Below are 16,179 nucleotides of genomic sequence, written 5' to 3'. Positions count from 1 at the left end.
CCCCTGTCCTTAACAAAGTTCATCACCTCATCTGGCGATCCAAAATAAAGTTCTTGACCCACGTAAGTGACCCACAAATGTGCTGGATACAGCATGCCGAACTTCACCCCCTTCTTCAAGAGGGCCGATTTAACTTTATTGAAGCTCACCCTTCTTTTGGCCAGTTCCGCACCCAAGTTCTGGTAAATGCACAGTTCGTTATCTTCCCATTTGAAGCTCCTTGTCTGCCTGGCCCACCTCAAGATCTGTTCCTTATCCAGGAACCGGTGCATCCGTACCACCATCGCCCTTGGCAGCTCATTGATCCGTGGCTTCCTCGTAAGCACCCTGTCCACCTGCAAGGGTCGAGTAAATGCACCTTCCCCCAGCAGCTTCTTGAACATCCATGCCACATATGCCCCTGTGTCCGATCCCTCAATGCCCTCCGGGAGGCCAGAAATCCTCAAAATCTGCCTCCGCGATCTGTTCTCCAAATCCTCCACCTCCTCCTGCAGCTTTTCCTGGTGGTCCCTCATCAACTCCATCTCCGCCGCCATCACGGTTAGCTGGCCATCATGCTCAGCAACTGCCTCTTACACCTTCTGAATCACCTGTCCCTGGACTGCCAATCTTTGCTCCACCCGGTCAATCCCCGTCTTAATCAGGTCCAGGTACTCTTTTCTTTAGCAAAGCTCTCCTGAAGGAATTCCACCAGCTGCTCCGTTGACCACTGGACCTGCAATTCCATTCCCTGAGCCTCCGCCATGTTATCCTGTGCTGCAGACTCCACTCCCTTCTTTGCCCAACGATCTCTCCTTTGCAGACCACCTCTGGTCCACAAATCCATAAACTGGTGGGGGATTCTTCTCCTCTACCTCACCAGTCTCCAATTATACCGATCAAAGCCCCCATAGGTCGGGAGAAAATGTGCCAAAGGTCCACCACAAGCGACCTCTCACTACATGGCCGCCACCGGAAGTGATGGCAGTCATTTTAAAGAGCACAGTGCATTTTCATCACAATATTTCTCTTTTTTTTAATGTTGTCAGTTGATGTATCAATCTCAGTTCCTCGGTATTTGCAAACAGACACCTTAAAGACACACATTTGTCATATGATCAGATCACATTACTGCAGAGATTTTTACATGTATCCTAAAGATAAAATTAATTACTGAGGTATTCATGCGAGTTCATATTTTGTGACTTTCATGCTACTGAATTTAGTGATTTCAGCTATTATTTCTCTTTTGTTTCACAACTCTAAACTAAAGGACAGGTATAGGCAGTATTTACCTTAGTGTGCTCCATGCGCAATACCACAGGAAATAGTTTACATAGTATTCATTTTAATATATAATGAAACAGGTGTCTTTATCTGAAAAACATCCAAGATTACTCCTACCGGTTTTAGTAAGTGGATTGGAAAAGAGGTGCTGAAGCAATTTATTTTCCGATGTCCGAAGTACTACCACTATGTCTGCAGGAAGTGTGTCTCTATTTTTTTCAAGAAAACCACATGGATCATAAAAAACCTGTGAATTATTAAACATTATACAACATTACTGTGTAATCCAATTTTCTGTGTTATCACATTTTTACCATTAGACATTACAGATACCCTGACAGAGGGGCAGTTACTGGTATGTTTTAACACAAAGGCGCTCTATATTTTAATCAAGTCAAAAATATTGTGCACTTCATTAAAGTTTATATAAAGTGTCTTTCAAATATTAATCTTTTCTCATTTAAAATTATTGTTGCTACCTTGCCAGCATAGTGTTTAATTCCAAAACATAGCTCCACGCCTTTTGGTCTCCAAAAGTATTTTGATCGTAGGTTGTCTTCAAATTTATCTGTAATATGATATAAAGTAAACAACTTGTTTTAACATAATGTACATTTCACTTTATATCAACTTGACCGTGAAGGTCAATGCATAAGTAAGTGGAGAAAATGAAATACTGCACACTGTTCTCCATATTAAACTTTGCGAACACTCCTGAATGAGCATTTCCAGTTATATAGATTTAAAAATTAACTTCAATTCATGAATCTGCAATGTAAAGATTTTTTTAAATTATCCAAACGCTTACCAAAATAATAAAGTGGTTAGCCATAAGGTTCAGTGGTTATTTTGTCAGGTATGGGATCAGACATAAAGATAATAACAGTCTGAATCTTAAATCTCTGGGTGACAGGCATGTGGGAGGGAGCATAAATTGGGCATCATGGCCTTCGTAAAGTGTCCAAATCACCAGCTGGTGACATGCTGACCAGGTCAGGTGGCGCGTGCCTATTTGGGCACCGTTTGCCATCAGAGACAGCCCCCCTCGCTCTGTCAACCCAGACCCTGTCCCCTGCATCTGTCATGATGATAGCTGATTGTGTTTATAGACTTGAGTGTTAGATACGATATGACACTTAGATAAAAACATTCTTAGGTACACCCTGTACTACGGATGGGGTCGCGGGGCCCGGGGAGGTGGGGTTAAATATCGGGCAACACGTGTTAGCGAGTTAGCCAGCGTGCAAGGCTAAATTATATTGTTCTTGCAGTTAAATCAGTGACTTTGAGTGTTGTTCTTTCAGCCTGATTTGTGACAGACCCCCCCCCCCCCCCCCCCCCCACCCCTTCCCAGGTCTATCAATCTGGCCCCGGAAAAATACTAGGCTCCAGGTTCCTGGCTCCCTTCTTCAAGGGGGTCACTCCCTGTGAAGCTGCTGGGACAAAGGCCGTTTAAGTAGCTGGCAGCTCAGAGGCAGAATTTCCGCTCATATTTGGAGAGAAATCCCACCTCAAGCTAAATAAACGGCCAATGGCCGTAAATAAACTGACCCCTCCAAGTGCTGCTGTATTCAAATCTCTGGATTAACTCTAGCAAATTGAGTATTAATTTATTTTTGATGATTTCCAAATTACTTACCACTAAACGCAAGACAGCATCTACCATCTGAGTTGGATATAGTGTAGTCAATTTTATTGAGTGGAAGACATCAAAGTGGGTAGCGGGGAGGGAAATTGGTATGCCTACTCCCAGCCTGCCACTCCTGGGCCCCACTATTCCATATGCCAATGGCCGCAGCAAGAAGTCCAGATTATTTTGATGATCAGGCTTCATTGATATTGCATAGTCATGGTTCCCATGGGTTTATGGTGATTTGGAGAGTGGCGGTTCCAGCAGGTCTCAGACCCAATTAAGATGTCTCTTAAAGCAAACGTGCCCTTTAATAATTTCTGGAGTAAATTTGGATACTTTAGTAAGAATTATTTGCTGCTTGGGCACTGTATTTTAGGCATGCTGAGGTGAAAGTTCTGAGTGAGCAGACAAGGGCACAGTGACAGGTGCTCTATCCCTTAGATGGCTGATAGGTGCCGGTTAAGTGTGGTAAGAAATAGCTGAGAATGTAAATACCAGAAGTATCATTCCCAGAATTTCGATGCACTGCAAGAAAACGTTCAGTTACCTTAGCCAGATCAGAAATGGCGATCTTGCGATTGGGCGGGGAGGAATAATTCAGCCCCTTAGCTTTTAGCACAACTAAAAATCTCCTGCTATGATTCAACATTACACTGTCCCTTAAGTGGACACTTCATTCTCAAGGAATGATTCAAGGAACCAGTCCAAAGCTATTCTCAGCTCCTGATGGCATGTTTCATTTTCTTTTACCAGCCAGTTAACTTCTAATCCCAGAACCAACATTCACTATGAGATTATACTGGAGATTCCTTCCTTCTCACCTAGGGTTGATGAATCTTCCAGTCTCCTTTAAATCCTCATGAACGTTGTCTCCTCAATCTGTGTGCAAGCACTCTGTCGTGATCTGCATGTCGAACAGAGTCAACATTTTCTTTGCTTCAGGTGTAGAATTGGCTGCTTCTTTCTCCTGCTTTCTGCCTCTCAGGTGGCTTATGTCTTTGAAGTAATACCTCGGAATCACAGTAACCTGATGCTACAATGGCTTTCTTCCTCCCGCCCCCCTCAAAGCTCATCTCCCTGGCAACATGACTCACATGGGCTCTGTACCCAGGAAGAATGCTTATTAATTATCTTCCAGACCCCCAATTCCATTCTATCTTGGAATTAAAAAGACAATTTAAAGTATATCCGTTTACAAAACCTGACATTCCTAACATCACCCTGGAAGACTTGGAGACTAAGAAGAGATGGAAAATAGAAGTCCCACCCTCAAACATGGCACCTACTATTTTTTTGCGGGGGGCGGGTGGGGGGGCGGGATCAGTCCGGAGTCAGAATATTCACATTCGCATTTCACAAAGACCCATATAAATCAGCAGCTGGATTGGGAGGAAACCAGAGCACCCAGAGGAAACCAACGCAAACACGCGGAGAATGTGCAAATGCCACAGTTACCCAACGGTGGAATTGAATCCAGATTCCTGGTGTTGTGAGGCAGCAGTGCTAACCATTGTAACCATAGGGCATGAACTCACTAATTGTCTAGCTCAGGGGTGGGCAAACTACGGCCCGCGGGCCGCATACGGCCCGCGGGCCGCATGCGGCCCGCCAAAGGTATTTCTGCGGCCCACCAAGTCATTAAAAAAAAAAAAAATTTTTTTTTAAAAAAATTTTTTTTTTTTTTTTTTAATTTTTTTTAAAGGTTAATGGGTGGGGGGGCTGTTGGGTTACTTACTGGTATAGGGTGGATACGTTGACTTGAGTAGGGTGATCATTGCTTGGCACAACGTCGAGGGCCGAAGGGCCTGTTCTGTGCTGTACTGTTCTATGTTCTATATGAGGCGCCCACAATCATAACCGGGTGAAGTAATTATTTTACTTAATATACTATGCGGCCCTTTGTGAATTGTGAATTTCTGAATGCGGCCCTTGCACGGAAAAGTTTGCCCACCCCTGGTCTAGCTCGTTGAACTGTCAAAACTGTCAAAACGCAACTGTCAAAAGTGTCAAAATGAGCAAAAGCATCTGCCAAGCTGCCAAGTCATTTAAAACTCCTGTGCTTTAAATCGATGAAATGAATGTCGACTGTTTTTTAAAAAATCATTGTTTTCTATTTCGCGCACCCCATTGACATAAGTCTGAGAGTTACAATTACTGTATTAGTGCTGCGTGACTGATTTTAGAACCTTCCATTATCACAGTATGCTGCCCTTCATTTCATGGTTTGGTTGACAACTCTAGGTGGTTATAGACTCTTTGAACTTGGGAATATGAATTCCAATGTTTCTTTTTAAAATGGATTAAGCACTTGAAACAAATGTTGTTTTATAAGTTTGTTGGAATGTCAATGTAGTGAACGTTTTTCATGAAAGAGTTCAAAAAGACAAAGTTTATAATAGACACTCACAACTTTATCTTATTTAATTTCAGTGTGGGTCCAGAGGTTTGCCCACGTGGATATTGGGTGAATTGGAGATGTAATGGAAAAAGGAGGGGCAGAGGTTGACATGAGTTGGTACTAAGTTGACATAGGGGCTATAAGTTGGCATGTAGGGTATGAAGGGCCATGGTGTGTATAAACAGTATGAGGTGTCATGGGTTGGCATGGATGGAGAAGTGAGCGAGTGTGAGGGCTGTTTTTTGTTTTATTTCTTTTTGTATAATGTTGGATACAGTGCGGGACACAGTTGTTCCTCCCAGCCAACATCTGAACCCAACAAACACCACACTCATTCTGAGGATGACAGGCCCGACTCCCAGACAATCCCACCACCTCATACCAAAGAACAACGAACAAAGTACAAAGAACAAAGAAAAGTACAACACAGGAACAGGCCCTTCGGCCCTCCAAGCCCGTGCCGACCATGCTGCCCGTCTAAACTAAAATCTTCTACAATTCCTGGGTCCGTATCTCTCTATTCCCATCCTATTCATGTATTTGTCAAGATGCCCCTTAAATACCACTATCATCCCTGCTTCCACGACCTCCTCCGGCAGCGAGTTCCAGGCACCCACTACGCTCTGTGTGAAAAAACTTGCCTCGTACATCTCCTCCAAACCTTGCCCCTCGGACCTTAAACCTATGCCCCCGAGTAATTGACCCCTCTACCCTGGGGAAAAGCCTCTGACTATCCACTCTGTCTATGCACCTCATAATGTTATAGACCTCTATCAGGTCGCCCCTCAACCTCCATCGTTCCAGTGAGAATAAACCGAGTTTATTCAACCGCTCTTCATAGCTAATGCCCTCCATACCAGGCAACATCCTGGTAAATCTCTTCTGCACCCTCTCTAAAGCCTCTACATTCGTCTGGTAGTGTGGGGACCAGAATTGAACACTATACTCCAAGTGTGGCCTAACTAAGGTTCTATACAGCTGCAACATGACTTGCCAATTCTTATACTCGATACCATGGCCAATGAAGGCAAGCATGCCTTCTTGACTACCTTCTCCACCTGTGTTTCCCCTTTCAGTGACCTGTGGACCTGAACACCTAGATCTCTCTGACTTTCAATACTCTTGAGGGTTCTACCATTCACTGTATATTCCCTACCTACATTAGACCTTCCAAAATGCATTACCTCACATTTATCCGGTAACTTCTGGGCAGTTTCTCACGGATCAGATTTGCAAAGATGAGAAGTATCCCGCCCGACTCTGCGCTCCCAACTGAGGAGCTAGCATCCAGGCCTTACAGTCTACCCGTCAGCACAACTGCTTTTGCTATTTCTCCATGTGTGAACATCCAGCACCTCCTTCCCAGTAAATTAAACTGTGCCACTTTTAACCTTAAACAATCAAGCCATTCAGGCTCCTTGTCAGGCAGAATTCAGAGATGATCACATGTCCCCTTCATTCTTCCATTTTATCTTAAATGATAGAGACAGTCCCAAAATATAATATAAACTTCATGGGCGGGATTCTCCCCTACCCGGCGGGGCGGGGGGTCCCGGCGTAGCAGAGTGGCGCCAACCACTCCGGCGTCGGGCCTCCCCAAAGGTGTGGAATTCTCCGCACCTTTGGGGGCTAGGCCCGCGCCAGAGCAGTTGGCACCACGCCGACTGGCGGCAAAACCGGCACCAACGGCCTTTGACGCCCGCCGCCCGGCACCGGGGCTGGCCGAAAGGCTTTCCGAAAGACATCACCACCGGCGCATGTGCGCTGGGGGATTCTCTTCCACCTCCGCCACGGTGTATGCCGTGGCGGCAGCGGAAGAGAAAGTGTGCCCCCATGGCACTGGCCTGCCTGCCGATCGGTGGGCCCCGATCGCGGGCCTGGCCACCGTGGGGGCACCCCCCGGGGTCCGATCGCCCTGCGCCCACACCAGGATCCCGGGGGCCCGCTCGCGCTGCCGATCCCGCCGCCATCAGAGGTGGTTCAAACCTCGGCGGCGGGGAGGCCTCCCAGCGGCGGGACTTTGGTCTATCGCAGGGTCAGAGAATCGCCTGGGGCCGCCGAAAATCCCGCCCCCGCCGTGGCAGAAATTCTCCGCCACCCAGGAATTGGCGGGGGCGGGCCCGGGCGATTCTTCGACCCTGCGTGGGGTCGGAGAATTTCGCCCCATATTTGTAACAATGCTCGTTTGATTAAAGACAAACAGCTAAATTTCATAGAGCTCCTGGAGGAATAGCACTGAGATTCTTTATGGCCACAGGAATCAGCTTAGGGAACTCCAGGAAAGCAGTAAAAATGCAAGGTTCATTTACATGGTTTGGCTTTCTACAGGAAAATTGATGAATTCACTGGACTGAGCAAAGAAATCACTTTGAGCAGCAAGCAACAGTGCAATGCACGTTGGACAGTTCTACAAATCCCCTGCTGTTGCTTGGAAGGACCCAGATGCTTTCAAATGCAAGAGTTGCCATGACAGCCACTGACATTATAAGCCCTGTTCTGGAAGTAGTTTCAGGACCTAACTGCAGGACACTGCAATGCTGTTTCAAAATTCCTTTGGGGAAAGTAGTTTACAACACCGATTCCTCAGGACATTTCCATCAATGATTACTTTGGCCTCTATATAGGATGCCCAACATAATAGTAAATCCCATTTGATGAGCTGGGTACATGAAATGTACCTTTAGACATGCCTCCTTTGATTGCTTTCCCCCCTTCAGAACCTACAGAGAGAAATGACAATAGGGATCCCAAAATACTTTTACAGGCAGCTCACAATGATAGTTCCCTAGGCAAACAGTAACATATAGCATGTCGGTTACACCTTTATGAGTCTGAAACTTAAAAGATGCATTGACGTTATTGACAGAAATAGGGCAGTTCTGGCAACGTCAGAGACCTGTTGGAAATGTGAACTGCGTCTCGTCACTATTTAGCTATTCTCAATGCATTATAGGGCTATAGCCAAAATGCTATATTTTTTAAGACCTTAATGAGGCAATATGGATGCAATATGCACCAGTGTCACAGGTGATGCCCCAGTAAATGATACAGCTTTTGTGCACTGTGGTCAGCTGATCAGCAGATTTCTGCTAATGAGAAAACAGGGTGGAAATGTTATGATCAGTGAACATTGTAGTAGTCACTCCAGTATACAAGTTACAAGGGTTCCTTATAACACAATTTTGGGGCAGCACGGTGGCGTAATGGATAGCACTGCTGCATCACGGCGCCGAGGTCCCAGGTTCGATCCCGGCTCTGGGTCACTGTCCGTGTGGAGTTTGCACTTTCTCCCCGTGTTTACGTGGGTTTCGTCCCCACAACCCAAAGATGTGCAGGGTAGGTGGATTGGCCACGTTAAATTGCTCCTTAATTGGAAAAATTTAATTGGGTACTCTAAATTTATGAAGAGAAAATATTAACACAATTTCATTAACTTGTTTGGATATTAGAAAACAAATCACCAAAGCAACCAAACACAAAATACTCTCCAATCCCCCAGTTGCTGGGTGAACCCTGACTTACTGATGTTCAACTTCAAGATCCCTGTTGGAATACATATCAATGTAATAATCAGGGACGCTGTTGCATGCTGGGGTGTTCGATGCGGAGGGGGAGAAATGTTGCATGGGGGGTGGGGGGGTGGCATGTTTTGCAGCGGGGGGGCAGGGGATTGTTGTGTGGAGGTTACCATTGGGGGTGGGTGCGTGTTGTGGGGGGCATGTTCCATCTTTGATTTCTTGATATCAGGGCCCTCGATCTTTTAAAACCAAAGTTGCTGGCGGAGACTGCCCCTTGGATTTTGTTTCTATATTGTTTGCAATATGGCAGAGGAAACCACCGTTGGGGTCAATGGCATCCACACTGTTTTTCCCTCCTGATGAGAAAATTCCACCATCTGTAAGTTACTTGGTGTTATTCTTACCTACGAGTGTCTGGTCAGATGCTTTAGGGAAACGGCTCTCTTCATCAAGTAGAGACAATAAGCCCATTGGTTTCTGAAGAAACATGTCTAGTATTGGTCGATTATCTTGATATTCCACAAGTGTGGCATCAATTCCCTCATTTTGGTATTCAATCTATAAGTGATCATAAGCACAACCTCATGAGCTGGAAATATAAAACAACCCTGACCATGAACAGCTTATTTTAAAATTGAAAAATCACCTTTTTAAACTGACGATTTATTTGCATGTGAACAGTATTATAATGTAGGTAAAAACAACACTGAAACAAACCTTACAAATTATGTTAGCTAATATTATCTATAAAGGGTATAAAAATGAGATTAGTAAGATTTACTACAGCAAGTTTTACTGCGATTTGCAGTATATTCAATTTTAATCACTTAATTACTTTATCAGTTTTATTTACTCATACGTTGCTTGTGTTAACAGTGCATTAATTGTGTTTTAATTGTATAGATAAAGTGATCGATTTGACTGCCTATAAATAGAGAGGCTGAAACTCTTGTTATTAAGAAGTTGTACACTTGTAATCTGCAACTCTAAATAAATATAAATATGTGTAAAAATTGAGTCCAGTTCTATTCTTCAGCAACTGGCTTTCTGGAATATTATACTTGTGCCAAAATTGGGAGAGCTAGTCCGCAGGCTAGTCAGACAACAGCCAGACATAGTCGCACCTACAGTCGCACCGACAGAACCTTTCCGTCAATGCCCCAGACTCCTCCATTACCATTGCTGAGTACCACTGGCAGGACAAACCCACCAGAGATGGTGGCACAGTGATACCTGTTCGATTGGGAATGGCCCTGGGAGTTCACAAGCTGCATTCCAGACCCCATGAAGTCTCATGTCATCAGCTCAAACATGGCAAGGAAACCACCTACCACCCTCCCTCAACTGACAAATCAATGCAGCTCCATGTTGAGAAGAACTGAAAGTAGCATTAAGGGTAGCAAAGGCACAGAATGTACTCCAGGTTGGGGATTCCAAGACCCAATACCAAAAGTGGTTTGGCAGTGACAGTACTAACCGAGCTGACCCAGTCTTGAAACACTTAGAATTTACAGTGCAGAGGAGGCAATCTAGCCCACCGAGTCTGCACCGGCCCTTAGGAAAGAGCACCCGACTCAAGCCCATGCCTCCACCTTATCCCCGTAACCCAGCAACCCACATAAACGTTTTTGGACACAAAGGGCAATTTATAGAACAGTACATCACAGTACAGGCTCTTCAGCCCACGATATTGTGCCGACCAAATATCCTAATCTAAGATCAACGTAACCTACACCCCTTCAATTTACTGCTGTCCATGTGCCTGTCCAAGAGTCTCTTAAATGTCCCTAATGACTCTGACTCCGCCACCTCTGCTGCCAGTGCATTCCACGCACCCACTATTCTCTGTGTAAAGAACCTACCTCTGACATCTCCCCAATACCTTCCTCCAATCACCTTAAAATTATGTCCCCTCGTGACAGCCATTTTCACCCTGGGGAAAAGTCTCTGGCTATCCACTCTATCCATGCCTCTCATCATCTTGTACACCTCTATCAAGTCACCTCTCTGCCTTCTTCACTCCAGTGAGAAAAGCCCTAGCTCCCTCAACCTTTCTTCATAAGACATGCCCTCCAGTCCAGGCAGCATCCTGGTAAATCTCCTCTGCACCCTCTCCAAAGCATCCACATCCTTCCTATAATGAGGCGACCAGAACTGGACACAATATTCCAAGTGTGGTCTAACTAGAGTTTTATAAAGCTGCAGCAAAACCTCGTGGCTCTTAAACTCGATCCCCCTGTTAATGAAAGCCAACACACCATATGTCTTCTTAACAACCTTATCAACCTGGGTGGCAACTTTGAGGGATCTATGTACGTGGACCCCAAGATCCCTCTGTTCCTCCACACTTCCAAGAATCCTGCCATTAACACTGTAATCAGCATTCAAATTCGACCTTCCAAAATAAATCACTTCACATTTATCAAGGTTGAACTCCATCTGCCACTTCTCAGCCCAGCTCTGCATCCTGTCGATGTCCTGTTGTAACCTGCAACAACACTCAACACTATCCACTACTCCACCAACCTTCGTGCCATCAGCAAACTTACTAACCCACCCTTCCACTTCCTCATCCAAGTCATTTATAAAAACCCACAAAGAGCAGAGGTCCCAGAACAGATCTCTGTGGGACACCACTGGTCAGCGACCTCTAGACGGAATACTTTCCATCCACTACCACACGCTGTCTTCTTTCGGCCAGCCAATTCTGTATCAAGACAGCCAAATTTCCCGATATTCCATGCCCCCTAACTTTCTGAATGAGCCTACCATAGGGAACCTTATCAAATGCCTTACTGAAATCCATATGCACCACATCTACTGCCCGATCTTATCTTTAATCAAACTATGTTTTTCTCAATAATCATAAATCATATCTCTCAGGATCCTTTCTAATATTTTGCTCACCACAGACGTAAGACTGATTGGTCTGCAATTCCCAGGGATTTCCCTATTCCCTTTCTTGAATAGGGGAACAACATTCGCCTCCCTCCAATCATCCGGTAGTACTCCAGTGGAGAGTGAGGAGGCAAAGATCATCGCCAATGGCAGAGTAATCTCCTCCCTTGCTTCCCATAGTAACCTTGGGTATATCCCGTCAGGCCCAGGGGACTTATCTATCCTGATGCTTTTCAAAATTTCCAATACATTCTCCTTCTGAAATCAACCTGTTCGAGTCTATTAATTTGGTTCACACTGTTCTCATGGGCAACAAGGGGCGGAATTCTCCGACCCCCCGCAGGGTCGGGGAATCGCCCGGTGCCGGCATAAATCCCGCCCCCACCGTGGCCAAAATTCTCCGCCACCCGGGAATCGGCAGGGGTGGGAATCGCGCCCTGCCGACGGGCGGGCCCCCCGTGGCGATTCTCTGGCCCGCGATGGCCCGAAGTCCCGCCGCTGTCAGGCCTCTCCCGCTGACGTGGTTTAAACCACCTCTGTGCCGGAAGGAGCAGGCGGCGCAAGCGGGCCCCGAGGTCCTGGGGGGGGGGGGGCACGGGGTGATCGGACCCCCGGGGGGTGCCCCCACGGTAGCCTGGCCCGCGATCGGGGTCTACCGATTGGCGGGCAGGCCTGTGCCATGGGGGCACTCTTTTTCTTCCGCCGCCGCCATGGTGGAGGCGGAAGAGACCCCCTCCACCACGCATGCGCCGGTGGTGACGTCAGCGGCTGCTGACGCTCCGGTGCATGCACGGACTCACACCGACCGGAGAAAGCCTTTTGGCCAGCCCCGACGCCGTGTGGCATGGCGCCAAAGGCCATTGGCGCCAGTCGGCGGAGCGGGAGCCACTCCGGCGCGGGCCTAGACCCTAAAGGTGTGGAGAAGTCCGCACCTTTGGGGAGGCCCGACGCCGGAGTGGTTGCCGCCACTCCGCTACGCCGGGACACCCCGCCTCGCCGGGTAGGGGAGAATTTCGCCAAGGTTCCTCTCTCTAGTGAATACTGAAGCAAAGTATTCATTCAGGGCCTCCCCCATCTCCTCAGACTCTAGGCACAAGTTCCCTCCACTATCCCTGATCGGCCCTACTCTCACTCTGATCATCCTCTTATTTCTCACATAACTGTAGAACGCCTTGGGGTTTCCCTAATCCTTACTGCCAGCGCTTTTTCATGCCCCCTACTAGCTCTCCTCAGACCTTTTTTGAGTTCCTTCCTGGCTGCCTTGTAACCCTCTAGAGCCGAGTCAGATCCTTTCTTCCTCAACCTTACGCAAGCTTCCTTCTTCCTCTTGACTAGAAGCTCCACTTCTCTTGTCCTCTAAGGCTCCTTCAACTCACCATTCCTTCCTCGTCTCAGTGAGACAAAACAATTCAGCACTCGCAGCAAGTGCTCCTTAGCCAACCCCCACATTACTGTTGTGCATTTGCCCAAGAACAATTGTTCCCACTTTATGCTCCTCAGCTCCTTTCTAATAGCAGTATAATTTCCCTTCCCCAATTAAATACCTTCCCATACTGTCTGTTCCTATCCCTCTCCATGGCTATGGTAAAGGTCAAGGAGTTGTGGTCACTGTCACCGAAAGGCTCTCCCACTGAGACATCGGACACCTGGCCTGGTTCGTTGCCGAGCACCAAGTCCAATTTGGCCTCCCCGCTAGTCGGCCTATCTACATAGTGAGTCAGGAATCCTTCCTGGACACACCTGAGAAAATCTGCTCCATCCAAACCATTTGCACTGAGGTTCCAGTCAATATTAGAGAAGTTGAAGTCCCCCATGACAACAACTCTGTTACTTCTGCACTTTTCCAAGATCTGCTGCCCAATCTGTTCCTTTATATCTCTGCTGCTATTGCGGGGGGGGGGTCTATAGAAAAGTCCCAATAAAGTGACTGCTCCTTTCATGTTTCTGACTTCCACCCATACTGAGTAGACAAACCCTCCTCAACTACCTCCTTTTCTGCAGCTGTGGTGCACTCCCTATTTAACAGTGCCACTCTCCCTCCTCTTTTACCTCCTTCCCTATTCCTCTGAAAACATCTAAACCCTGGAACATCTAACAACCATTCCTACCCCTGTGAAATCATGGTCTCCATGATGGCCACAACATCGTAGTTCCAAGTGCTGATCCATGCTCTATGTTTATCTCCCTTATTCCTGACACTCCTTGCATTGAAACATACGCACTTTAGCCTATTCCACTGAGTGCAACTTTGCCCTATCAACTATCTATCCTTCCTCACAGACTTTCTGCATACTATTTCTGCCTGTTCAACAGCTACCCTATCCTCTGATCCATAGCTCTGGTTCCCATCCCCTTGCCAAACTAGTTTAAACCCTCCTGAATTGCTCTGGCAAACCTCCCACCCAAGATTGGTACCCCTCTAGTTCAGGTGCAATCCGTCCTTCATGTACAGGTCCCACCTTCCCCAGAAAATATCCCAATAATCCACACATCTGAAGCCTTCCCTCCTTTCCTCCTGCACCAGCCCTGTAGCCACGTGTCCAGCTGCACTCGCTCTCTGTTCCTTGCCTCACTTTCACGTGGCACCGGTAGCAATCCTGAGATCACTACTCTGCTTGTCCTGCTCTTTAGAACATACAACATTCTCTCCCCTGACTGTAACCCTGTTACACTTGTCCTGTACCTTGGGTGTCCTCCCCCCTTCCCTTCTGAGCCACAGAGCCAGACTCAGTGCCAGAGACCTGGCCACTAGGCCTTCCCCCGTAGGTCAACCCCCAACAGCATCCAAAACGGTATACTTGTTTTGAAGGGAACGGCCAAGAGGGATCCCTACACTGTCTGCCCGTTCATTTTCCTTCCCCTGATTGTAACCCAGCTACTCTTGTCCTGTACCTTGAGTGTGGCTACCTTCCTGTAACTCTTCTCTATTACCTCCTCTGCCTCCCGGATGATCCATAGTTCATCCAGCTCCAGCTCCCTAACACAGTCTCTGAGGAGCTGGAGTTGGGTGCACTTCCCGCAGATATAGTCAGTGGGGACACCGGTGGTATTCCTCACCTCCCACATCCTACAGGAGGAGCATGCAACTGCCCTAGCCTCCATCCCCTCTTACCTTACAGAATATTGGGGCAGCACGGTAGCATTGTGGATAGCACAATCGCTTCACAGCTCCAGGGTCCCAGGTTCAATTCCGGCTTGGGTCACTGTCTGTGCGGAGTCTGCACATCCTCCCCGTGTGTGCGTGAGTTTCCTCCGGGGGCTCCGGTTTCCTCCCACAGTCACAAAGATGTGCAGGTTAGGTGGATTGGCCATGATAAATTGCCCTTAGTGTTGCGTGGGGTTACTGGGTTATGGGGATAGGGTGGAGGTGTTGACCTTGGGTAGGGTGCTCTTTCCAAGAGCCGGTGCAGACTCGATGGGCCGAATGGCCTCCTTCTGCACTGTAAATTCTATGAAAAAAAATACAGCTGCCCTATGGACCAACTGGAACTCCACCCTCCAAATCTGCTCCCAGTCAGCTGCACTGTAAACTCCCGGCTCCCTTCACGCTCTTTGATGAAATGTAGGAAATGAAAGGAGCACCTTGCTCCCTCATCACCTATCTCCCTCAGTCACCAAACTCTCACTATTGCACTCAAATGCACCCAAACAAAGTCTGCACTGTAGCTGGATCACCTTTATACTGTGACTCTAGCCTCTGAAAACTAGCATAATCCAATGAACTAATTAACAAGCTCCAGCTGCAAGTAGCTACAAGTAGAACCTTTGTTCAAAGCTGATTGAAAATTCACCTTCTTCTAAACCAGCAACTTTGAAGTGAATTAACCAAAGTAAGAGCTTCAGCTCGGACTCAGAGCTCAAAGCTACTTTGCTTCCTGTTGTTTCTGCCTCCTCCCCAACCCTTACCTGCCCCACCTTCTGTCCTCCCACCCCTCTGCCTGAGTTGGCAGTGGGACCACCTGGGGCCTGGTGCTGTGCCCCTCCTGGGGTGAAGGGCCTGCTGCCTGCCTTCTGTCCTCCCACCCCTCTACCTGAGGTGGGAGTGGGATCACGAAAGATTAAGGGCGCAATTCTCCGCACTCACGACGGTGCGGAGAATAGCGGGGGTCGTAAATTTTTACGGCCACGCTGGTCTGACGCCCTCCCGCTATTCTCCCCCCCCCCCCCCCACGCCCGACTCCCGACACGAATCGCTGCCGCCGTTTTTTTACGGCGAGCAGCGATTCTCAGCTGGCCGATGGGCCGAAGTCCAAGCCCTTTACGGCCGTTTTTACAAACGGCAAACACACCTGGTCTGGCCGTTCGTAAAAACGGCCATAAAGTTCGGATCTTGGCAACCATGGCACCGATTGGCACGGCAGTACCACGGCCGTGCCAAGGGTGCCATGGGCCCGCGATCGGTGCCCACCGATCGCGGGCAGCGTGTCCGATTCCCGCGCACTCTTTGTCCTTCCGCCGCCCTGCTG

General features: G+C 47.6%; 1 protein-coding gene across 5 annotated transcripts in view; it reads right to left on the bottom strand.

The window, feature by feature from the left end:
* The window catches only part of myo3b (myosin IIIB), an 881,575-nt gene that overhangs the window by 508,568 nt on the left and 356,828 nt on the right, over positions 1 to 16,179 (bottom strand). For all 5 annotated transcript variants that reach the window (XM_038789471.1, XM_038789472.1, XM_038789473.1 and 2 more), the window contains 3 exons: positions 9,220 to 9,373; positions 1,746 to 1,834; positions 1,384 to 1,513 (listed from right to left, as the gene is read on the bottom strand). In XM_038789471.1, coding sequence (XP_038645399.1) covers positions 1,384 to 1,513; positions 1,746 to 1,834; positions 9,220 to 9,373 — 373 coding nt within the window. The remainder of the gene's footprint in view (positions 1 to 1,383; positions 1,514 to 1,745; positions 1,835 to 9,219; positions 9,374 to 16,179) is intronic.

The sequence above is a fragment of the Scyliorhinus canicula genome, chromosome 2, assembly GCF_902713615.1.
Source record: "Scyliorhinus canicula chromosome 2, sScyCan1.1, whole genome shotgun sequence".
NCBI lineage: Eukaryota > Metazoa > Chordata > Chondrichthyes > Carcharhiniformes > Scyliorhinidae > Scyliorhinus > Scyliorhinus canicula.
This window is presented reverse-complemented; position numbering and strand designations above follow the sequence as displayed.